We start from the raw sequence: 26,861 nt of genomic DNA on the forward strand, positions 1-26,861 counted from the left end.
TTATTTCAGTTTATAGTTTAATTAGTAGTGTGTCTACTTAAAAAAACACAAATTAAAATATTTTCGTAGAAAATAATTTAATTTGTTCTTAGAGCACCTCAAGACTGTTTGTCTTAATCAAAATATTGGATTCAATTGCTATGTCGACATTATTGCGCGCAAAAAAGTAAAAGATGCACGCGCGTAGACGGCATATGCCGACAGTTCCCTCACTAGAGAAAGCTAGGTCTAGTCAAGGGCAGAGCTCGGAACCGGTTTTTTTTTAAATCCCATAATAGCCCAATATTATTATGTTATGCTCTTTACGTAGGACTGAATCATGTATTTAGGTAATCGTATTATTAGATTGTCCAATTAAAAGTGAAATAATTAACCAAAGAACGAAAAATAACGTAATAATACCGGTATTTTTTGTATGAAGAAAAAACAAAAAACCGGTTCCGAGCCTTGGTCAAGGGCTCGGCAAACTTTTGAGAACAAGAGCCAATCGCAGTAGAAATCACCAATTTTTGGAATATCAATGTTGTTTTCAGTGGTCTTAGAACTCAAAATTTGACTTTTTTGGCCGCTTGAAGAGCCGCAATCCTACCTCTAAAGAGCCGCGGTTTACCGACCCCTGGCCTAGTCTAAGTAATTGTGCCATTTTCAACCAAAAGGGTACTTATTGTCGCTTGTCAGTTAGGCGCTATTTCCATATAGCTTCAACCTTATCAACAAGCGACAATGTGGTACCTTTTGGTTGAAAACGTCACAATTATTCAATCTTATAGTTTTCTTATATGATGTCAATAATGTTAATTTTCATAGGTTTCATATGTGAAAATAACAAATATACAATTATAGTCACCGGGCGATTCACTGGTATGTTCATAGTTCTGATCGTTACTATCGTATTATTTTAATGCTCTCTATAACTATAAAACAACAGTGTACTTATATTTATTTCAATTATAATTTAAATATTTTGAATAATTATACATAGACGTATTGAATAGAGGTTAGCACTTTAGAATCATTGGTAAATTGGATAGTGTTGATTAAAACAACAAGCAAGATTATAAATAATAATGAAAAACTGTAATAGACTGAAGTAATGTGACTACTTAAAAACACAAATCAAAATATATAATAAAATAATATGATTTGTTCCCAAAGTAGTGTAAATTACTAGTTTTCCAGGAACACTAATCATTTTGAACTATAAATAAGAAACTTATAAGTAGGGTGGCCGAACAGGCTTTAGGTTACTTTTCGCTCATGTCGTCACGGACATGGGTATATTTGGTATCAGCACATTCAGTATGATTGTGAATTTCGGTGGGACAATATAAATGAAGGCATGTTTACAAAAACAACATAACACTAGACATGAATTTACAGGAAACGAAAAAAAACTAAATGTCATCTTATATATTAGTTATTGGACATAAACATTGTATAGGTGATTTTAGTAAGTGGCCAATAGTTCCGAAATCTACGATTACACATTTCAAAGACCAGTATTATTGGAAAAAAAATTGAAAAATAAGTTCGTCACTTATGCTGTAAAAGTCAATTCTACCAGCCAGCATAAGGAAACAACTCAAAATTTGCATTAAAATAACATGTGGATAAAATGCAACTTTCTCGTTAGTTTTTGGCAGCTGGTGTGGTGAATAGTTATTTGTGCAACAAGAGAGGAAAGTTGGTTTTTCTTGCGAGGGACTCAAAAACACGAGATGTAAAATGACTTTGCTCTCGTGTTGCACACATAATTTTTCACCTCAGTAGTGAGAACATATTAAAGGTTAAAATGTATTTCGAATTACACTGAATAAACAGAAAAAAAGTATTATAATATGTACGATACGATACGAGACCGGACCGGACCGGACCGGACCGGACCGTACCGTACCGTACCGTACCATACCATAAAAAAAATGTAATAAAAGTATGAAGTTCATGGCCTTCACTAAATTAAAAAGCTACATTGTTTCACTCCCTGGAGTGAGGAAAGTCGCACTTTCCTCACTCCAGGGAGTGGCGAAAGTATGCTTGTTCGAGCTGCTGAGGTGAAAAAGTATATTGTACATTAAAGATTTGCGTGTAATAGCGTAGTTATAGAAATCGCATGGTAAGATGAAGCGATGAACACACTGCGCACAAATTGTTATAGTATCGTAACTCATATTAAATTTAATATAATAGGAACTTTAAATAAATCACCTAAAGTTTTTCATCGGGTACTTATAGGTAAGTAAGTAAATTATTTCTCGATGTCGAACTTTGATCTGATACTTTCGTACATAGCAAAATATAAAAAAAGTCTTCATAAGGTAGTAGTTTTGAAATAGGAAAATACTTTTTATTGCTATAACGACGTATTATTTGAATATAACTTGAATATTTCATAAATTAGTAAGCATAAGTTTGACATATTTTAGGGCGAAACTAAATGAATAATTTTCATAGAGTATTTTGAGACTAGAAACTATTAAGTACAATTCTTTTTTACGTTAGTGCAAACAAATACTTTAGTTATTTACGATACAAGTGCGGAAAGAGGAAATTCGAAACGACCGCAGGGAGTGTTTTAAATCGGTACGAGTTGCGAATTACCTATTCGCACGTGTATCGTACAACGTTTTACAGTACATATGGCCCTTTAAACTTTCGACATTTGCACGAAAAGTGCTCTTTTACGCACAAGTGCGAGAAAGTAGCACCATATGTACTGTAAAATACTTTTTTATATAGTTAACAGTGCATACCTACATATAATTCCTTGTATAATGTACTTCAGTACGACTTTTATTTTAATTTCGTTATGGTACTTTACTATTTTGATTTCAATCGTATTTTCTCGGAAACGTTCGTATTTGTCATGCTACTTCAGTCAACCTCAGTACTTTTTGTACCGAGAGTGACTGTAATAGCAAGACACGTTCGTACGTTTCCGTGAAAATACGATGGAAAACAATTATTCGCCACATCTGTACCCACAGTTAGCAAAGATACGCTACGCTATTCTAAAATTTGTTATTGATTTTGTAAAAATTTGGAAAAATTTTAATACTACAGTTTACGGTATAATTTTTATTGGCATTTTTATATAATACTACAGTCCTACATTTGTATTTTGAATTTCAATGATGTAATACGAAAAGTGATAAAAAAGGATAAAGTACTGGAAGATCGGTTTAAGTATGAATCAACTCTGTTAAAAACCAAAAAATATAGGATAAAAAGTAAATTAATATTGTATTCGGTTATCGTGATAGTTACTCATGAAATAAAACTATGAAAACGGATTAAATAAGTTCAGAGATCTTGTCGGGTCAGAGGTGTAGGGTTAGAGCCGGCGTAGCTTTGTCGCGTATATTTATACTTGAAAATAGTTGTATTGTATAACTAGCCTTATGAACCGATTTTGCATGTATAGCCAGCCTTAAAGTTTATAATTTACTATGGTTCTTTATTTTTGTATGTGGGTGTTTTTGCACATTGTACATTGTTGTGTTGTGTTTGCTTTTCTTCAGTCTCCCGTTGCCCACGAACGCTGTAAAGGGTTCGAAACGTCGGGATGTATTATAAATTCAATATACGCGATATAATCCGTTTTCATAGTTTTATTTTAAAAAGTAAATTACTTAAATCAATTTAAAATACAGTGGTATTTAGATGTCACAGTAAAAATACTGGTAAACCGATTAAGTAGTTGAATTAAACCGGTTTTTTATAATAATACAATTTAACCTAATGTACTTTACGACATTATTAATATTATTATGTTGTTTTAATTATTCTACTCGCAGTCGCCATCAGATATATCGGAGCGGCCGAGGTGAGTCAATGAGGGCTACCGTTTTTGTGCTCACAAGTTGGCGCCACTGTAGACGTAGGTCCAGAAAAACAGATCTCAAAATTCTTCTATGCTTATTTTTATAAAATCAATACGTTCTAATATACACAAAGGTATTTTAACGTCTAAATGTGACATTATTTCAACCTGTTTAATTTTGCATATATTTTAGTTGGCCCTTTTTTTAAACCAATTACATTTATTGAGCTATACGAGTATCTATTGTTTATTAATCAAAGATGGGCAAAGATTTACCACAATTATGAATTAGGAGTGAAAATTCCCGATAAAAAGCTTGAAACCCCCAAAACTTCTTTGCATTTGATATTTTTAAAGACGTCCATCTACACTAGCGCCCCTAGCGGCGAAATTAAACGCGGTAGCCCTCATAGAGGCGTGTTTAGATATTTGTGAGCACCTTGGCCGCTCCGATATATCTGATGGCGACTGTACAAACAAAAATACTTTTTTTTTATAAATAGTTTTAAACTACTTCTTCTATTCATTCTCTAATGCTTTCCGTAATGCGACCAACACGTAAAAGAACGTCAGTGATCATGATCATCATGCCATAGTATAAACAGGGCAAAGTATGTTATCTTCATACAACGCACCTATGCGTCGCCGCACGCACACTCAAACAAAATCTCGACCCGTTTCTCAGTGCGCGTAGAGATTTTGTTTGAGTGTGCGTGCGGCGACGCATAGATACTTATGGCGCACACATACAAGTCGCGCGCGGTGCATTTGTATGAAGATAACATACTTATACTATGATCATGCTCCCATTCGCGTCTCAAGTAACTACTATAGCCAACTGCGTTGCATTTAAAATTGATTCGAATCGATAGGTTGTTAAGATTGATTGATTATTCAGTTGGAATCTCGACACTCGTTCCGACTGAACGTCTCCGAACGTGTCGAACCTTCAACAAGTTTTCGCCGAAGGGTGGCCGACTCCACTGTGGGGTTGCATTATCTCAACGCAATCACAATGTGGTTTGTAGTTTTTAGTTTTAACATAATATCTTAGCATAAAAATAATATTATTCTTTTAGTAAGTAACAACAATAGCCAGATCGCTCTTACTGCTATCATCACAAGGTTGAATATCCGGTCAACTTCTTCTGCTCGTCGCGTGCGCCGATCTAAGTGGACCCTGTTCCATTCAGGTAGCAGTCAGAGCGAGACACGAGCGAGTTATCTATTTCGTAACTACATAGTTGCGAAATTGTTCACATCGTAAAATACTACCTGTGACGAAAGTTGGAATATCGCTAAGTAATTAAAGGTCGTAAGTAACAACAATAGCCAGATCGCGCTTACTGCTATCATCACAAGGTTGAATATCCGGTCATTTGAATAGCTTCTTCTGTTCGTCGCGTGCTCCGATCTAGGTAGACTCCGTTCCATTCGGGTAGCAGTCAGAGCGAGACACGAGCGAGTTATCTTTTTCGTAACTACATAGTTGCGAAATTGTTCATCACGTAAAATTTCTTTACATGATCGCAATACTACCTGTGACGAACGTTTGAATATCGCTAAGTAATTAAAGGTCGTAAGTAACAACAATAGCCAGATCGCTCTTACTGCTATCACCACAAGGTTGAATATCCGGTCATTGGAGTAGCTTCTCCTGTTCGTCGCGTGCGCCGACGTAGTCCCCGTTCCGCTCGGGGGAGCACACGTCCGTGCGGGCGGCGAACGAGGAGCGCGTGTGCGGGGACGCGGACACGGGGAGGGGGTTGGGGGATACCTGGAGGGGAGAGAGGTACATATTACAAATGTATAGTTTTACGATTGCAAGCTGGGCCCTATATCAAAAAACTTACAATTACAATTTATAAGTGACAAGATTGTAGATTTAACAAGTTTGTGCACCAGAAAACATATTTCGAGAAAAGGATTCGACTTGGCGGAGGCACTGCTGTGCCCCCAAATAAGCGACAAATTTGTATTATTTATTTTTACGAATATGTAAATTGTAGGAATAAATCTACATTATACATAAGCACCATGTTTTGTGCTCGCATTGTTAAAGTGTTTTGTGTACAAGTCGACAATATTGTTATATTGTAGATATTGTGTATAATATATTGTATACCTGTCTTGATGGAGTCTTGTGTTCCCCACTGATGCTTATATCCTCATCAACTGATTGCAGCAACTGCAAACAAAATAACGGATATTCAGTATCAATTAATTTATTGTCAGTTTTAATCATTCTACATTTACCAAAACCTTTTTTCACATTTAGTTACTTGTTAAAAAACTGTCACTAGTTTCTAGAACGGGAATTTCACGTAACTAATAATAAGCTGTTACGTAAACTTCTTCTGTAAGCTAACCTGAGTTACCACATTAATTTATTTAGAAATTTAACATTTTAGTTATACGGTAAAAACATATTTCTTCATTTTTTTTAATTAAGCCCAAGCAAAAGTGATTTGAAGAAACTGTTATGGGGATCATCTTTCGGCGCGACTGGTATAGTTTCGTTACTGGTTCCTACACCGGGAATAAAAAAGTAAACACCGGACAAGTGCTAGCCGCACTCGCCCACCGAGGGTTCCGTACTTTTATAGTATTTGTTGTTATAGCGGCAACAGAAATACATCATCTGTGAAAATTTCAACTGTCTAGCTATCACGAGATACAGCCTAGTGACAGACAGACAGACGGGAGAGTGGCGTTTTAGTAATAGGGTCGCGTTTTTACCCTTTGGGTACGGAACCCTAAAAAGTTATTTCTAAACTAACAAAATAAGGGGGTCCCTTTGTTTTACATAAAGTTTTAAGCCATAATGTATTGTTTGTCATATTATAATTAGTCCTAAAACTGAAACCGTTAACTTTCAGGATTTCTGTAAAGTTATCCTATAGATAGGTTAGGTTAGGTTTGTTTTATGGCAATCCTGAAAAGTTACGCGTTTCTGAACCAAACAAATTATGACTAACTAAAATGCGGACAAACAATACATTACGACTTAAAACTTTTTGGGAAACAATAGAGACCCACAAAATAAGACCTTCAAATCAAGTCTGATCCTTCTCCAATATTCTCAATATCCTCGACAGCTTCCTTAAAACTAGTTCATCCATCTCTATCCGTTTCTTCTCCAACTCTGAGCGCTGGTCAGGGTGGGGTCCAAGGTTCGAGACGCTCGGGGACAAATTGTGGAAGGTGAGGAGCGAGGAGTCGGTGTGGAAAGTGGTTTTCTTCTTTTTACCTTGGTCTAGAAGGTACTAGGGTTAAAATATTTTGGAGTTGCTTGTGTACTACATTGTCTAACTGTCCTAGAAAAACTTAACAACAGGTAGGTATTTTTTAACGCCAGCATTGACAATAATGTCAAATAATAAAATCCAAAAGGGGAAAACTACCTATCCATGTTTGGGGGGAGATTTGTCCCGAACAAACTTATTATAAGCAAACAAACATTGATAGTTAAATAAAAGCTTGTAAAAAAAACCGGCCAAGTGCGAGTCGGACTCGTGCACTAAGGGTTCCGTACCATTACGCAAAAAAATCACGTTTGTTGTATGGGAGCCCCACTTAATATTCATTTTATTCTGTTTTTGGTATTTGTTGTTACAGCGGCAACAGAAATACATCACCGGTGAAAATTTCAACTGTCTAGCTATCACGGTTCATGAGATACAACCTGGTGACAGACGGACAGACAGCGGAGTCTTAGTAATAGGGTCTCGTTTTTACCCTTTGGGTACGGAACCCTAAAAACAACAAGTTTAAGGATTTTAAACCTACTATATCTAAAAGCATAACTACGAAAAGAATCTATATATTGTATATACAGATGTCAATCACAATGAAAAAATCAACGATGATCAACTCTGGTCAACGTGGGACTCGAACCCACATCCTTGGATCGTTGATTTTTTCATAGTGATTGACATCTGTATATACAATATATAGATTGTAATAATGTGGTACGTCCCACAATAAAAAAGGAAAAATATATTAACATTTACGAAAAGAATGTTAAAACTTCTAACCATAATTCAAATTGTCCACACTCTTATTCAAAACGGACTTATTCATCCAAAAGTTATTCCGCACGCACTCCACGCAACTGTTAGCGTCATCTGTCAACTTGGCCATTTCGTACGAATCGAAATCTGACGAAGGCCATTTCGATCTGTCAGGGCATAAGTACGCAAAAGACTTTACTTCTTCATTAGACTTGGCTGTGTTTGGCAAACTTTTAGCGTCAGAGAATTTATTTGGCCAATGTTTGGAACCGCTAGCATGACGGTATATGTATTTATCGTATTGTTCTGTTTGTTTGTCTTCTTCGAGTTTAGTGCTTGGTAGACTTTTGGCTTGGTAATTTAATTTATTTAGTTTTGATCCGCTGTGACGGTGTTTGTCGTACGATAGTTTTTCTGAGGAATTATGTATTGTAACTTGTTTTAGCTGTATTACATGAGTTGGGGTCTGGAAAGAAGTAAATAAACATTACTATGGGAACCTTTAATTATTTTCTTGTAACTTGTAATAAAAGTGTTAATTTATTTCTAACTAGTTTCTAATAAAAGGGGATAAAAATACGAGCTATCATGAAAAAAGTTGAAAAAGTCAGCCTCAGTCATGAAGTAGCGACTTAGCTGGCCGAGCCGAAAGCGAGGTGTTCTAGGTATAATGCGAGGTCATAGGCTATTAATAATTAAATTCAAATTCATTCAATTAGTGTTTTATCAACAATAAAACAATTAATATAATTTAATTTGTTTTGTAATTGTACTATTTTTATTAGCTATGTAAGTTACTAACACATATGGGTGTATTATGCCTGAAATAAATGATAATCCACTTTTATATTACGTCGGTGGCAAACAAGCATACGGCCCGCCTGATGGTAAGCAGTCTCCGTAGCCTATGTACGCCTGCAACTCCAGAAGTGTCACATGCGCGTTGCTGACCCTAACACTCCGCACCCTCCTTGAGTTCTGGCAACGTTCCCGTGTTCAAACTCACACCTTTAGTATAGAACAGCAATAACTGTCATTTTTAACCGACTTCAATTTCATAGAAGGAGGAGGTTCTGTATTCGGTTGTGGCTATTTTTTTTTTTTTTTTTTTTTATGTATGTTCACCGATTACTCCGAGACCCGTGGTCCGATTTGAGTAATTATTTTTTTGTTCGAAAGGAGCTACTTCCAAGTTGGTCCCATATTAATCTGGTTCTGATCTGATGATGGGATCCCTGAGGAATTAAGGGAACTCCTCAATTTTTAAAGGCACATGTATGGTGATTTGGGTGTTTTCATAAGCAACTTGAGCATTTTCTCTCGAAAACGATCAATTTGATGAAGTGGACCTGATGATGATGATTGTTTTGATGATAGTGATGATGATTTTTTTAATGTAGGATGTTCAGCGATTACTCCGACACCCGTGGTCCGACTTGAACAATTCTTTTTTTGTTTGAAAGGAACTACCTCCAAGGTGGTCCCACATTAATCTGGTGCTGTTCTGATGATGGGATCCATGAGGAATTGAGGGAACTCCTCAATTTTTGAAGGCACATGTATGGTGATTTGGGTGTTTTCTTAAGCAACTCGAGCATTTTCTCTCGAAAACCACCAATTTGATGAAGTGGAGCTGATGATGATGATTGTTTTGATGATAATGATTTCAGCGATTACTCCGGCACCCATGATCCGATTTGAGTAATTCTTTTTCTGTTTGAAAGAAGTTACATCCAAGGTGTTTTCGTAACATTTTTTGTTTTGATCTGATGATGGAATCCGTGAGGAATTAAGGGAACTCCTCAATTTTTAAAGGCATGTGTATGGTGATTTCGGTGTTTTCTAAAGTAACTCAAGCATTTCCTCCCAAAAACCACCAATTTGATGTAGTGCAACTGTAGCCTAACCACGAGTGTGACACTAAATATTCGCTAGCGTCTTCGTAACTTTGTACACTAATATTCCAGTACGAGCGAGATGCATAAACAGTAAGTTACGCACACGATAGCGAATATATCAATGTCAATCTCGTGGTAAGGCTACTGATGATGAAGACTACGGACGAAATGTGGAACTTCCCTCGTATGTGTATTATGATTTTTGATGTAGGTAGTGTTGGAAACAACCAAAGAGACTGAGAAGTGAGGGGTAGGTGTGAGAGGTGAAGGTAGCGGGTATTAGTATTTGGGGGGTTTGGGGGTTGAGGGGAGGTGAGTTGATGGGTCGGGGACTGAGGGGTTGGGAGTTAAGGGATTGTGGGTTAGGGTTAGGAGTTAAGGGGTCTGGGGTTGGTGGTTTAGGGTCGAGGGGTTCAGTGATCAGGGGTTGATGTGCTGTGAGGTTGAGTGATCGGGGGGTTTGAGGGATTGGGCCAGTGGCGGGGCGGAGAATAGATTTAGTGACAGAAATGATTTCCCAGACGGACTCGGGGAAAATTCTGATTATTTAATAAAGTTTACGAATTTAGAGTTAAACATGATTATGTTTTTCATTCTTGCGTCACGCTCTTAACAATGTCAAAACTAAAAATGAAAAAATAAAAACTTTTATAAAAAAAAGATAAACCGACTTCAAAAAGGATGAAATAAAATATGATCCTTTTTAGGGTTCCGTGTTTAAGTATATGCGTTACCAACTGATATGTTTGAAGTCGGTGCCAAGCCAAGTAGTAACAATACCAGTCAAAAATAATGAGCTTTATGTATATAAATCCCATTATAACTGTACAAATATTATAAACGTGAAAGTAATTCTGTCTGCCTCTTTGTTACCTTTTCATGGCTAAATAACTGAACCGCTTTAGCTGAAATTTGGCATGAAAGTTCCTTGAATTGTTTTATATTTTGAAATGTAGTCCTCTGGATAAGCGACAGAAAATAACTTAGTCCCAATCCCACACTTGCGTGCTATGGACTGTTCAAGAATTAGTAAGAAATGCTCTTTAAAAAATACGATGACAAATAAACGCATTAGATTTACACTTTATTTAAGATTTACACTAATGTGCCGACAAGCATGGTACGAACTGCGCCAAGAAGGTTCAACCGTGTGTTCTGTTCTGAGGTGTGTTCTTAAATACCTACAGAAAGTTCGTTTATTGTCGTCGTGTAACGCTGCGTCTTACATAGGCGAACAGTCGCGAACGCGAAGCGAAGCGACACGGCGCGGCGCGGCCGGCCCAAGGCGTTCGCGTTCGCAAAGAGATCGCCCACGTAGGACACTTCTAGAGGTATCAAAGGATTAATTACGGCGCAGTGCCGCGCCGCTTAGCGTTCGCGTGTTGTTCGCCTACGTAGTACGCTGCGTTAGGCAATCCAACGTACATACTTATATAGCCGCAGCCTTTATCGAATTGCACCAAAATCACTATGAATATATGGTTCAAAATTTGGCTTGGCACCGACTTCAAACATATCAGTTGGTAACGCATATACTTAAACACGGAACCCTAAAAAGGATCATATTTTATTTCATCCTTTTTGAAGTCGGTTTATCTTTTTTTTTATAAAAGTTTTTATTTAGTTCTATACTCCTAAAGACCATCCCGAGGCGATGAAAATAAGGTACTCTTTTTGTCTTAAAATTAAAGGACTCATCAGAAATGCAAGTCTCGCTTCTGACATCCTGGTTTTAATTTCATTGAAATATAATTAGAATAAATTTAAAAGTGGAAAAATACTGCCTTGGGTGAGACTTGAACTCACGGCCTCTGGGATCGATACTCCAGCGCTCCTCATCCACAGTCAGCAAATCTCCCCACTATATAGGTCTAGGGGACCCTAGCGACATCTACCGTAAGAGCGTTACACTTCTTAAACGGCCACCGGAGTTCCAAGTCATATTGGAAATTAACCAGTTACGATTTGCTTCCCATTCTAAAAGACGTTTCTGCTTGTTAAAAATTTATTTATTTAAATATACTTTTACTCTTTTACTATACTAAGCTATTTCTACTGTTCTATAGGCAGAACTGTGGGCCTTAAGAGGTTGAATTATATTTAGAATACGAAACCTTATTACTACTGGAAGAAGGGTCATCCTTAAATGCTGTGCTAGCACATTTGACTAAGTGCTTGGTAACCATGCATGTAGAAGTCGTCATTTGCTGGAAAATAAGGAACGGATTAGGAGGGACTCGGTAGGATTTTCACATTTAACCCAGGCATAGTTAACCCTTAAGCCAAGCCTATAGCGAGCGTGCATGAACTACAGTTAAGGTTATGCGTCTTTCCTGTGGACGTCATAAAATGAATGGACTTTTAAACCTAATTTTCTTGCCCTCACAGGCATGTCCGCGCCTTCTAGTTATTAAAAGTAGCATGATACAAGTCTTAGTAAGATGTATCCAAATTGTTTATTTTCATAATGTCCACAGAAAAGTCGCCCCTGGTTCGGAAAGTATTGGACCATATTAATATATGGCGCGTGCATGAACTATAGGGGGCAGCATAGGAGCCGTCAGATTATTGGCGCGAGGCGTAAATGTGAAGTTTATGTTTCCGATGTAGCCCATAAGATGGCAGAACCTACTATGCATAAGATAACGTATGAGAACGGTAGATGGTAGCACTTGCTTTGGCAATGTACATGTTTATGTTTCCGATTTAGGCCACAAGATGGTAGACCAACGCGCACGGTCACTATCGTGTGAGGCGCATCATCCTGAACGCGCGTCGACGCCAAAATTAACCTTTTGGACGACAATGACGGATATATCGGCACCGCAGGTCCAACGCCAAAGACGGATTAATCGGTCACAGACCACAGAGCAACATAGACCAACGTAAGCGTATAGTTCAATTTCAGTTTTGACACGTCGGTGACGTGGCGTCAGAGTGACAGCTTTTGTGTTTGGCTCGTTCTCGCTCGAGAATATTCCCCATAGTAAACGGAGAACGTTCTCAAGTCGAATAAGTTCATGATGATGTCACAAAAGCCTCCAGATAGCCAATAGGCGTAGGGGATTTTGGTAGAACACTTACTTTGTCTAACTCATTATCCGGTTAATCATTAGTAACGTCTTTAGATTGCGCACGTTTAAGTCAGGTAAACTGCCCTCTTCACTTCAGGTAAAACACTTACCTTATCCAATTCGTTGTCTAACAGATCATTAGTAGCGCCTTTAGATAGCGCTCCCTTCTCCATTAAGGTAGCTCATTTAGCGGCCAGGTAAACTGCCCTCTTCACTTCAGGTAAAACACTTACTTTATCCAATTCGTTGTCTAACTGATCATTAGTAGCGCCTTTAGATAGCGCTCCCTTCTCCATTAAGGTAGCTCGTTTGGCGGCCAGGTAAACTGCCCTCTTCACTTCAGGTAAAACACTTACTTTATCCAATTCGTTGTCTAACTGATCATTAGTAGCGCCTTTAGATAGCGCTCCCTTCTCCATTAAGGTAGCTCATTTAGCGGCCAGGTAAACTGCCCTCTTCACTTCAGGTAAAACACTTACTTTATCCAATTCGTTGTCTAACTGATCATTAGTAGCGCCTTTAGATAGCGCTCCCTTCTCCATTAAGGTAGCTCGTTTGGCAGCCAGGTAAAGTGCCCTCTTGACTGTCAGGTAGAACAACTCGGTTGTTGCTCGGACCGAGTAGTCAGGCACAAAAGTGTGGCGCAGCATGGAGTCCATGTTGATGTTTTGGAGGCTGCCCATGGCTGATGGGGTTGGAGATTCGGCTGAACAAGAAACACAAATTTTACTAAATGACCTTGAATGTGCAATACGTTATTTTATACATTTTCTACAACAATGGACTCTATTAACATATCAATAAAGCTTAATATTATGAATAAAGGCCTACGCCAAAGTATGCGACGGGCCCGACTTCAAATACGAGTAAGAGGTTCTCAAGCCCCACTGTAACCTCCACACGGCCTTATAGAAAATATACCTTATTCACAAGAGCATAAAGTTTTATTTTGACTTACCAACACCGATGTTTTGCGTTAGGGCCTGCACGCCAAAGTATGTGAAGGGTCCAGCTTCGAACACGAGGTTCTCGCGGCCCACCGTCACCTCCACGCGACCTTCCAGGATTAGCACGAAGTAGTCCACCTGTAAACAAAAACCGTCAAATAATGTCACTGTTCAGATGTGTAAATAAAGTAGACTTGAGAGAAAGGGCGGACACATATTGCGCCCGGAGGAGTTAAAGTCTCGAGATCAAAAAGATCCTGCAGCTGTTTGAAGTTGCAGGTTTGGATCGAGAGTTGTAGTAGGTGTAGGTGGCGATCACAATAGATCAGGGATGGTCGCAGTGATACATAGGCTTTGGAGCCTTATATAGCCCCTAACACAAAGAAGAAGAAAGTAGGCTTACTGACCGCGATGTTAAGCAATTAATTATACAGATGTTAAGGTACATTTTCCTTCATTATGTTCGATACGAAACGCTTACTTTAAATTTGAAGGTGGCATTGGTGGCTTATGAGTGGAAATGGAAAAAAATGCAAACTTCCCCTGCTGGTCCTCCCTCCTCTGCCATCTGTGCTAGATCTCTGTACTAAATTTATCCCCCAATTTACCCTACCACCCCATTCCTTGGGGGAAGGGATGATTTCGTGGATAAAACATATCCTTTATCCAAATCGAGGTTATATAAGCTATGATTGTAATTTTTTTGTGAGGTTGCGGAACAAATATCTATGCTAAAATCCTTTCACAGTTAAAATATTAATATAACTTACGGGCTTCCCCTGCTGGTAGACGTAAGTGCTGGTGTCCTTTTTACTCTTGCCCTTTAGCTTGATGTGGTGTATCACGTCCTGCTTCAGGAGACGGCGGAGCACAGTCTCCGATACTGTATCGGGACGGAACGCCTCCACACCTAAACACACGATTTAGAGCGATTATTTCAAAGTTTGGTTGAAATTATAAACAGTTTTGCGGAATATTATCATTGCGCCAATGTAAATGAGTACAAAACATAGACAAAAAACCGGCCGAATGCGAGTCGGACTCGCGCACTAAGAGTTCCGTACCTTTACGCAAAAAAACGGCAAAAAAATTACGTTTGTTGTATGGGAGCCCCACTTGAATATTTATTTTATTCTGTTTTTAGTATTTGCTATTATAGCGGCAACAGAAATACATCATCTGTAAAAATTTCAACTGTATAGCTATCACGGTTCATGAGATACAGCCTGGTGACAGACAGACAGCGGAGTCTTAGTAATAGGGTCCCGTTTTTACCCTTTGGGTACGGAACCCTAATAAGGTTAGGTTAACTTAAGTACAGATGTAGTGCATAATTGTTTTCCATCGTATTTTCTCGGAAACATTCGTATTTGTCATGATACTTCAGTCAACCTTAGTCAGCGCTTTTTGTACCGAGACCGACTGAAATAGCAACACACGTTCGTACGTTTCCGTGAAAATACGATGGAAAATAGTTATGCACTAAATCTGTAATACGTAATTTATTTTATGCCTGCGCTATACTAATTTTTTTGATTTAATTCAATTTGCCGTATTAGTTAGCACGTCAGTTTGAAACATATCTTGGAAGCTACATTAGAATAGAATAGAATAAAATTTTATTCGTAAGCACAAACAAACATTACATATTATAACAATAAAACATAGAATAAGATTAAAGTGGCCATTTCGTGGCACTTTAATCTCAGCATATTGCTGGTGACATCCACAGCTGATCTTCCGATGAGACCATCAAGTGAGATAATTACAACCACTTTCTGACGTTTTATAATGCTCAAACTTGATATACTTATTAAAGATAGCAATGCTATATGATGATGACATCGAGCTGATATAATCATAGCGATCGAAGAATGAGAACTAAATTTGTGGGTATCAAAAATTGAATTTAAAAAACCGGCCAAGGGCAAGTCGGACTCGCGCACCGAGGGTTCCGTACTTTTTAGTATTTGTTGTTATAGCGGCAAGAGAAATACATCATCTGTAAAAAATTTAACTGTCTAGCTTTCACGGTTCATGAGATACAACCTGGTGACAGACAGACGGACAGCGGAGTCTTAGTAATAGGGTCCCGTTTTTACCCTTTGGGTACGGAACCCTAAAAAACTTATCTTAAGTTTTTATACTTACTAGAACTCAAGAACTGGAAGGTAGCCAATGTGAGTTGCGGCGATATGTGCGTGCGCTGATTCTCGTGCCGTTCCGCGAACGCCGCGAAATCTTGCAGCTTGTTGGTTGGCTTGTTGCGGCGGCGTTTCGTTCTGTTGTCCACTGTTTGGTTAAAAAAAGTATTAATGATGATTTGAAAACACTAGGATCGTTTAAAGTTATCAGTAAGATTTCGGTTTTGACCTAACACACTCCTCCTCGCTTCGCTCGTCGTCGCACCTATCTAGGCTCTATGCAGTATGCAGGTCGCGATACTCCCATATATATATACCATATGCGGTCCGTGGTGGAATGTTATCGATCCCAGTGCGACCTCACGAACGGCAAAGAGGGTGAAACGCCGGAGTGGGTTTAGTGGGTAGGGCCAATTCTCCCCCCCTCTCGCCAAGAGGGGGAAAAGGAGCGGCGAGGCCGACACACCGTGCGTAAGTGCATTCCCACTACGACAAAAAAAAAGGTCGCGATACTCATGAATAGAACGCGTGATCTGATTTGACAGTTTCTATAGTGGCCTGAGAAAAATATAGTTTCAATAGTTCGATTAGTCAATCGGACCAAACGGAAAAAAAAGTTCATGTGGTCCGATTGGTAGGACAAAGGCAGTAGGACCACCTAGTCAGAGGGAAAAAAACGAGGTATAGTAAATACTAGTAGTTTACTAATGTAGTTTTATAAATGTCTTGTAACTAACCATCTATGGATCTGAGGAAACTGAAAATAAATTATTTTTCATCACACTTGCTCGTAAAAGATCTTATTTCATGCAGGTGTACTGAAGCTATAACTTACTCGTGAGTTATAGTTTTTTTTTTTAAATTATGTCACTAATTCATATGAACCAAGTAGGTATAGATGCTGCAAAATATTTAATTTGATTAATTTAATACCCGTTTCAAATATTTTTAAACAATTTTTAATTGTGGCTGAATACCGACGGGTCTGTGCCTTCGATGCCTAAATTGCCAAAAAATTTCAAAATGGCGGACGAATGTTAGAAATGTCACCGTAGAATGATTTCGCTTAAAATTTAGTTTTTTCCTCCCAAGTGTGTTGAAAAACATTGTGTGTAACTCCGGGGCTAAGAATATTGTTACTCGAGTCTTAAATTCAATGCCTGCGGCTATCGTGAATATATAGACTCGTGCTATATTTCACTTATTTCTTTTAAATGGAGTCCACTTACTAAACACGTCAGTTTCATCCACGATCTCCGACTGTATCATCTCCTCTATGACGTCTTCCAAGGTCACCAGACCGACGGTCTCGTAGAACGGGTCACCCTCGCCCTCGTTGTTGATGCGATGGACAAACGCCATGTGCCCTTTGTGACCTGAAAAAAGGGGAATATCATAACCATCAGGTAAAATTAGGGACAAATGAAACTAAATAAAAGCTTGTACAAAGGTCGGAAACTAAATAAAAGCTTGTAAAAAGGTCTGAAACTAAATAAAAGCTTGTAAATGGTCGAAAACTAAATAAAAGCTTGTAAAAAGGTCTGAAACTAAATAAAAGCTTGTAAAAAGGGCTGAAACTAAATAAAAGCTTGTAAAAAGGTCGAAAACTAAATAAAAGCTTGTAAAAAGGTCTGAAACTAAATAAAAGTAAGTTATTTAAATTTTTAATTGACAAAGCATATTATAGTGTAAGTGAATTTTTGTTAGATGATTTTGATAAGTAATGGTAACTGTGCTCAGCATGCAGCCACAGTCCATAAATGGAAAATTGTACGCCTTACGGCACAACATAGTGATACAATGATTATGTGAGACCTGTACTTGTGTACCTTACCTATGTTGAACAAATAAATGCTTTTGACTTTGACTTTTGAAAGCTTGTAAAAAGGTCGAAAACTAAATAAAAGCTTGTAAAAAGGTCTAAACCTAAATAAAAGCTTGTAAAAAGGTATGTACATCTCGCAGAGGTCTATACAGCAACGGAACGTTATTCTAGACATACCATCTTTGAACTGCTTGAACATAACATCAAGCGTGACATCCTCAAAGACGAAATTGCAGGGGTTCTGGTAGTACTGGGCGAGGGTCCGCAGCGGCGTGTTGTCGTCGGGGTCCACGAAGGCCAGGTCCTTGATGAAGAGCACCGTCACTATGTTACCGCGGTGGCCTTCGTACACAGGTATACGAGAGTAGCCTGGGAAAATATTACTAAATTAATAAATTAAACAGTTTATATTATTCTAGCCTCCGAGACTTCGACCGTGTAAAGTCGTTAATTTTCAATTCCATTTTCAACATTTGAAGAATATGTTTAGAATTTCAAGGGCCTTCAATAGTTAGACTGTGTGTTTTCCATCAGTCTCTATATAACGCGACTCTTTTTATACAGGGTGGCTAAAAAATAAGTGCATTCCCGTTGTCAGGGAGGTTTTGGGATTATACTGAGCAACTTTTCCTATGGGACCAACCACGAAAAAAATGTACCCTCCCATAGAAAATGTACCAGCCAAAATGTTTCATACATTTTTTTTGCGATTTCGGGGTTGGTCCTATAGTAAAAGTTGCTCAGTATAATCCCAAAACCTCCCTGGCAACGGGAATGCACTTATTTTCTAGCCACCGTGTATATTTAGACGTAATAATAAAGATTATGCTTAAATTAAGCGTAAATAATTGTACGAGTAAAGTGTATATTCACCTCTTCACGCTTAAACCGCTGAAACGATTTTTTTAATACCACATCGGTGGCAAACAAACATACGGCCCGCCTGATGTAAGCAGTCACCGTAGCCTATGGACGCCTATGGATTTGGACGAAATCTAGTCAATCTACGCAGTTAAAGTCGCGAGCGGAAGTTAGATTTCTATATTCGTTTTGTAACTACATAGACACACAGTCACACAGTGTGCAGGAGGATTACTTAAGCTTTTTAGCCTAGGAGGATATAACCAACGGGGACACCACGTCTGTAATTTGCTGTACAAAACAGTCTACCGAGTTTTGCGTGGGAGCGGAACGTCAAATGTATACGTAACGTCAAAATAGCCATGTCAGATAAACGTCAGTCCATACATTGTGTATGACCATTGGCCAACTATTTCGACAGAGGGGAATGCCTGTTAATAGAATAGAACAGTTTTTATTCGCAAACACACACACAATAGACATACATTAAAAGAACATAGTGAAAATAAAGTGTCACGAAATGGCCCAATCTCAGCATGCTGCTGGCGACTTCCAGCGCTGATCTTCCGATGAGACCATCAGGTGAGAGTCACGGAAGGTAACAGACAAAAAGAAAGCAACATAAAGGATAGAGACATAAAATATGGCGAAAAATAAATTACACATAGTTTACATAAACCATAGAGTAACTTATACTAGAGCGGTAATGTCATAGTAAATTTTGTAACCCCAGTAAATTCACTGCCATCTGTCGACACACTTTAAAACTAAAAATGAAGATTTATAAAAATACGATAGAATGTATTTAAATATAGATAAATGATTTTTTTTATTTGCATTAATTATTTTTATGATTTAGACCCATGTTCTTTCACTGATATGCGTTAAAATTGTTAAATAACAAACGAAACCGTCAACGCCATCTATACGACTGTAGGCCAAAACTAGTAGCGCCCTCTGAGCGAGAATCAAATTTTCTTGATTTTCGAGGCACGTTTTTTCCTTAGACTGTATCCATCTATTACGGAGTTATATCTATCTTTGCATAAACTAATACAATAATACAAAAAGAGATACAATATAATAGATACTCCGTTTGGTTATATCCTCTAAGTTTTTAGCTTTGAAGTGAAATAAAAGAAAACTTGGTCGTTGTGAAAAAGCGTCATCCATAAAGCATTTTGTCGTCGCAATTTTCCTTACCTACGTCAATTTGCATAACAACCCCTCGCGCCCAAGGTTACGACTGCCATTATGGACGCCGAGACATTCTGTATAAATGTTTATCTACATCCATATCATAAACTCCCTATAATATGTGACGATTTCAACCAAAAAGTACCACTTTGTTGCTTGTCATTGTCAATAGGGTTGATTTCAAATTCATGCTATATGGAAATAGCGCCTTATTGACAACCGACAATGAGTACCCTTTTGGTTGAGAATGGCACATATAGAATAGAATTTCTTTATTTGCCAGAATACGTGTATAAGATGACAACAGAAAAGGTTTACATGTATCAGTATTCAGTCGAGGACACGACATGCAAATAATTGACAATTTAATAATTTTAACATAAAATAAAAGTACAATATAGAAAATATTACGACAGAAATGAAAACAGTGGGTAATTTTTCCTGTTAAAAAAACTAATAATAAGTTGGTAACAATTTGAATATTAAATAATAAAATGTCCATGAATAAATAAAACTAATATCGATAAGTTAAAATTTTTATATAAAAAGTCAAATTACAAAATGGATGTCGTGTATTTATTTAAAAGTCATTGGGAAAATAATTTAATAATAAGATGTCAAGATATATACACAATTTATATTCAGAACCGATAAGCTAACGGCCTATATTAACCTGTACCTGTGGGTGCATTGTAATTTTAACTTTACGTTATCGATAACCGATACCTTAATTACATTCAAATTTAGAACATCTCTGAAAAACAATGAAATTTGTTTTGGCCTCTATTCTAATATTAGTCGAGATGACGTTTTACTACCAATGAAGTGTCAGTTGCAAACAATTTTGTAAAATTTCGCATGTTACTTGATACCGAACGATATGGCAGTCGGCCCCCGACTCTAGTTTGTCTCTGAATAAAAAAAACAACGGATGCGTGTTATGCGCGAAAGAGTTTGCATTACCGCCATTTCAGAATCAGAATCAGAATCATCGCATTTATTCGTGATAAACTATGACATACAAAAGTATAAAAGAACAAAGAAATATAAACATAAAAATAAATAGTTTACCACGAAATGGTCCCGCCTCAGCATAATGCTAACCCAAAAGTCAGCGCTGATCTTCCGGCGAAACCATTTTGAGGGCCACGAACGAACGCAGCTGTACGACACGGCCCTATTTTAAAACACAGAACGCGACTTTGCGGCGGCGAATGGGCGGCGATCAGCGCCATCTAATCTGCCGGTGAGATGTCATGATGACATAGAGGGCCATGTCGTACATGTGCTGATTAATGTATTATTTATATAAAAAAATAATATATAACACTAGTATTTGGTACAAGCAAAAGAAAATCAACGTGATTACACAAAAATTTGACGTTTAATTTGTAAGTATAAAATTACTTTCTGTTGTTGAAGCTTTATGGTAGTTTTGATATTGATGTAGATTGTAGATAAAGCAGTGTATGTAACTGTACATAATTAGGCATTAAAATACTCGTGTGATCCTTTTATGAAACTAATTTCATTCGTTTCATAAACCCACACTCGTATTTTAATGCCTTTCATTATGTAGCAGTCACATAAACTACTAACATCGCACACAGACCAGACACAGCATTCGCGAGTAGCTTGTACTATGCTTTTTTTAGAACTCATTAGCATTCATTATTAGTTATGGAGATACGTAAGTAGGGAGTATCTGGCAGACTAAACTTGCCCAGGTTAAACCTTTTTATAAAAAAAAACCGGCCAAATGCGAGTCGGACTCGCGCACGAAGGGTTCCGTACCATTACGCAAAAAAAGCAAAAAATATTTATTTTATTTTCTTTTTAGTATTTGTTGTTAAAGCGGCAACTGAAATATCGCTATTCATCAGAGACAGCCTGATGACAGACGGACAGACAGACAGACAGCGGAGTCTTAGTAATAGGGTCCCGTTTTTACCCTTTGGGTACGGAACCCTAAAAAGCGAAAATCGAAATATCATAATTGTGAGCGTAACTCAAATAAGCCACTGCGCTCCAATGGTAAATTTGTACGCGCTTATGTGTGGTAATCTCGATGTCTTATGTGCTAGTGATTTGTGTACTCACCAGACTTAACAATCTCGCTCATGGTCTCAAAGTCCAGCACCGAAGTGATGGGCAGCATGAACACGTCCTCCAGCTTGGTCATCACGTCCGACACCGTCTTCTTGCGGAGCTCCAGGGCTCCGGAGATGATGTTCACCTCGTCCCTGTCGAGGTCGTTCATCTCGGTCGTTACCTGTGTAAAGGAACGTATGAGAGAAGTAGCCGTAGGTATTTATAATATGAAGGGTACTTTGACAACATTTTGAGTTATCGCGGTTTGAAAGGAACGATGTGGGTATTTAACCATATTATTTTCGTGTATAGGTGGTTTTAAAGTGAGACAAAAACGAGTTATATTTATAATTGCAGCGGTAACAGAAGTTCTAACTAATAAGTTCATTAAGGGCTCTAAATTTTGAGAGTAAAATTTCATTTTCCAAAAAAACCGGCCAATTGCGAGTCGGACTCGCACACCGAGGATTCCGTACTTTTTAGTATTTGTTGTTATAGCGGCAACAGAAATACATCATCTGTGAAAATTTCAACTGTCTAGCTATCACGGTTCATGAGATACAGCCTGGTGACAGACAGACAGACGGACAGGGGAGTCTTAGTAATAGGGTCCCGTTTTTACCCTTTGGGTACGGAACCCTAAAAAGTGACTAGACATGTTCTTTCCGTGTACCCTTCATATGCACAATACAGCAGCAATATTGTAATTTTTTTTAAACGAACATCTCTCCATCATCATGTAAACGTTTCCATGATTTTATTTCACTTGTAACTAACGCGGTAACCGAAAACAATATTAAAAACGAACATTTAAAAAGTCAAAATACTACAGTCGGATCGTGGTCGGATCTATCGTCGAGCCATTATGATTTGATTGAGGCTACATGTACTTTAATATTCACCTACATCTATCACACATCCATTTCACCTGTATCCATTTTAACTATAGAAATTGATGGATGGCACGATAAGGTTTGCTTGTTAAAAAGACGCTACCATGTTACGTCGGGGTACCATTTAACGGTAGCTTAATAGGCTATTTAGTTATAGCTTTAAAAGTTTAAACTTAGCGGTTAACAGACACATAGATAAGCACACATACAAAGCGGATAAAGTAACCAACACCCCTCTTTTTGCGGCGGGGGTTAAAAATACTATTATTTTGTTGCCACAGAGTTGAAAGATAGGTAGGTAAAACTGGTAAAAGTAGGGTCGCAAAGATTGGTACGTAAAAGTAGGGTCGCAAAGATAGGTAGGTAAAAGTAGGGTCGCAAAGATAGGTAGGTAAAAGTAGGGTCGCAAAGATAGGTAGTTAAAAGTAGTCGCAAAAACAGGTAGGTAAAAGTAGGGTCGCAAAAACAGGTAGGTAAAAGTAGGGTCGCAAAGATAGGTAGGTAAAAGTAGGGTCGCAAAAACAGGTAGGTAAAAGTAGGGTCGCAAAGATAGGTAGGTAAAAGTAGGGTCGCAAAGATAGGTAGTTAAAAGTAGTCGCAAAAACAGGTAGGTAAAAGTAGGGTCGCAAAGAATAAACTTAACTTTTCGTGTGTGTGTGTGTGTGTGTGGTGGTTAAAAAACGTAGGTTCAAACCTCGTTCGTGCTGTATAGATCAGAAAAAATCGTTCTCGAGAAAAGCGGAAAATGTTGACTAATAATTTGGTCAGATTAATACACTTACACAGACAAGAGGTTAAATGTCGCTAAGAGTTAATAACACGCAGTTTTCCAAGTGTTTACGCGTGACAAGAACACGTTCACAATCCGAGGGCCCGGTGTGGTGAAGGCCCTAATAAGCGAAAACGTGTGCCTTTGAAATCGGCTTGCCATCAAGTCACGTCACCAACATTTAGGTTTTTCTTTATATATTATACGTTTGACGTCAATGTTTGTCTGTGGCATCGTGGCTGTCTAAAGGATAGACCGATTTCGATGCGATTTTTTTAGGTGAAAGCGAGTTCCCTTGCGGTGGTCATTAGCCATTTTTGTAAGGCGGTTATCATACTACTTCGCACTTCGGAGCGACGTCCGGTGCTGCGACTTTTAACTGTTAGAATCTCGATGTGTATGCAAAAACCGCATGGTAACACATTGGCTGCGCCTCTCCGTGCAAAGGTGCGAATCGCACGACGATTCGTGCTTTCGAACGGAGATGCCGCGCGCCGCAGCGAAGGTTCATAGTACCATATGGATTTTTGTTCATAAACGCGATTCGTCACGAATCGCAGCTTCAGACGAAGATACGCAGAAATCCGCACCATCGTACCGTCGTCGCCGCACGCGAATTCGTCGCTTCGCACTTCGCAACGACATGCGACGGCAGTGTGATAATCGCCAAAGACAGACAAATAATAATATAACCATAAGATATTAAAGGCAACAACATTGTCTCCATACAGTCCATACCTTGACGAGCTCCTTCAGTCGCTCTCGGTTGTACACGCTCCCGATCTCTTCACCCAGCAGGTAGTCCAGGATCTTACTTACCGGACCAGTGGAAGTGGAGCCGTTAACTAATAATATAACTAACTATTTTTGCTCAGTAAAGAGAATCTTGGCCTCCGAAACGAGAGCGTGCCACCTGTCCCGATCCTGTGCAACTTCCTGCCAGTTACTGACGCGAAGCTGAAGCAGATCCGCCGTCACACTGTCTTCCCAACGATACTTGGGCCGACCCACCGGAGGACTACCAGTCGGTCGTCCCAAGAACGCCCTGACAGCCCGATCCTCTCCCATTCTGAGTAGGTGACCAAACCAGCGTAGTCTGTGGGCTATCGTTTCGCCGATGATATTGGGCTCGGCCACTAACTCCTCGATCTCGGCATTATTCCTGACTACTACTAACTAATAATATAAGCAAGAGATATTAAAGACAACAACATTGTTTCCATACATTCCATACCTTGACGAGCTCCTTCAGTCGCTCTCGGTTGTACACGCTCCCGATCTCTTCACCCAGCAGGTAGTCCAGGATCTTGCTGACGGGGAACGCCAGTGGAGCGGTTAACGCCATCACACCCTGCGATATAAAATATCGAAATTATTTTAAAAACGGGCGAGTTTATGGATTGTTTCAAGAAGCCACAATGCAATAAACCTTAATTTACAGATGACGCTAGTGTCACGGTTGCAATGTTACAATTCGCGGTGAATGACGGATGGTCAGCTGGCGGGATTGGTAGCGCGTTGGACCGGCAATCTAAAGATGTGGGTTCGAGTCCTACGTTGGCCAGAGTTGATCACAGTTCATTTTTTCATTGTGATTGACATCTGTATATACAATTTATAGTTCCAATGTGGACTTACAGTTTGTACTTCAAGTGACTTGTCCATGCTTTATTTGAGTACTGATCTTGGTCTCTTATGTCTACTCGTTCACTGTATTAGGAACATAGAGGAATCTTTAGCGTAGCTTCCTTTAATGAACGAACCTGTATTCAATGAACGAACCTAGTAGCCAACTAAAATCCTTAACTTCTGGTTGCCCAGCTCCTAAATTCCTTCACATTTACCGTAGTGATGACGATGCTCCTGGCCCCTACCATCAGCCCATGCCTTGTGCAGATGACCTGAGGAGTGATCTTTCTAAGCAGCACTATAGCCAGGGTAAAGAAGATGACAGCGAAGCAGTTGATCCATCAGAATGAAGGAATTAAGGCACATTTCTGAAGAAGAAAACTTTAAGGGGTTCTAATTCTAACCTTAGTGATGACAATGCTCTTGGCCCCAACTATCAAACCATGTCTTGAGCAGATGGCCTGAGGAGTGAGCTTTCCAAACATCACTATGTACCTATATAGCCAGGCCAGGGTAGAGAAGATCACAGCAAAGAGTCCAGACGTCAGCTCATGCAACAGGATGGAGTATTAAGACAAATTAAATGTTCTAACCTTAGTAACGACGATGCTCCTCGCCCCAACCATCAGCCCATGCCTTGAGCAGATGGCCTGAGGAGTAATCTCTCCAAGAAGCACTATAGCTAGCGTAGAGAAGATAACGGCGAAGAGTCCAGAAGTCAGCTCGTCGAGAAGTATGGTGAAGGTGGAGTTGACAGCCACGTTCCCGAGTAAAATGGAGCAGAGGAGGTAGTTTCCATGGTCACGGACTGGCATTATGGCTCTGGCGTACTTCCTTTCCTGTTAAAAGGTATTTATTAAAATAAGTTTTTAGCAATAATTTCATTTTTGGTACAAGCTAAAGCTGTACTTTTCTTACGCTGAGGGTGTTTGAGCTTCGATCGCGCCACTACGTGCACTTCAACTATTTTATGGTGTGCGTGCCGCGACCGCTGCAGGGGCATCGAGTGCACCGACTTCTGGCCGAAGGGTGTCGTGTTTCGGAGGTTCCGGGGCAAATTACCGAATCCGACACAAGAGTAGCTGATTCAACGGAGCCACGGCGTTTTGTCGCATAGATAGTGTTTAGTTTTAAGTTTATATGAATTATATGTATGTAAGGTATTTGTAATTATGGGCCTTGTTGCCTGATTTAAAATTTAAATAAATAACTCACCTGTTCGGTCCCAGTGTTAGATATGATCTTCAACTCCGTGCGATCGAGCGACATCAACCCAAGGTTCAGGCCAGAAAATAGCGCCGAGAACGTCAGACATATCAGTATCAGCGTCAGAGTCACCCAGAGCGGTAACAGCTTCTGATGTATAGCCACTCTTTTCCATGACTCCGTGCCCTGGTGGAAATGGTTGTCCTTGTCTTTGGACGGGCTGGTGATGCCTGGACGAAGGTTTTTGGCGCAGATGTAGAGGTGCCCGTCTGTTATGTGAGCTGGTGCGGTCACCTCGAAGAGGGCTGATGCGTGGTCTTTCTCTATCGATTCTGGGATTACCTGTAAAAAGATTATTTTGACACTAACGCACAAAATGCATGGAGGGGATAGGACAAGAATAGATGTCACTCCATATTTTAAGTAGTGTCGTATTAATGCGCGCGTAACTAGTTAGGCTTAAATAGAACGTGGTTTCAGTCTAATTTCTTGCG

General features: G+C 39.0%; 1 protein-coding gene across 1 annotated transcript in view; it reads right to left on the minus strand.

The window, feature by feature from the left end:
* Positions 1-4,531: 4,531 nt before the first annotated feature.
* The window catches only part of LOC134752193 (unextended protein-like), a 39,564-nt gene continuing 17,234 nt past the window's right edge, over positions 4,532-26,861 (minus strand). Inside the window, exons 4-15 of the mRNA XM_063687806.1 lie at positions 26,377-26,709; positions 25,755-26,000; positions 24,767-24,883; positions 21,880-22,051; positions 17,899-18,090; positions 17,126-17,272; positions 15,904-16,044; positions 14,523-14,662; positions 13,764-13,890; positions 13,285-13,511; positions 5,946-6,008; positions 4,532-5,597 (exon numbers count right to left, since the gene is read on the minus strand). Of these exons, the coding sequence (XP_063543876.1) occupies positions 5,460-5,597; positions 5,946-6,008; positions 13,285-13,511; positions 13,764-13,890; positions 14,523-14,662; positions 15,904-16,044; positions 17,126-17,272; positions 17,899-18,090; positions 21,880-22,051; positions 24,767-24,883; positions 25,755-26,000; positions 26,377-26,709 (2,043 nt within the window). The 3' untranslated portion in view covers positions 4,532-5,459. The remainder of the gene's footprint in view (positions 5,598-5,945; positions 6,009-13,284; positions 13,512-13,763; positions 13,891-14,522; positions 14,663-15,903; positions 16,045-17,125; positions 17,273-17,898; positions 18,091-21,879; positions 22,052-24,766; positions 24,884-25,754; positions 26,001-26,376; positions 26,710-26,861) is intronic.

This window comes from Cydia strobilella, chromosome 24 (genome assembly GCF_947568885.1).
Source record: "Cydia strobilella chromosome 24, ilCydStro3.1, whole genome shotgun sequence".
NCBI lineage: Eukaryota > Metazoa > Arthropoda > Insecta > Lepidoptera > Tortricidae > Cydia > Cydia strobilella.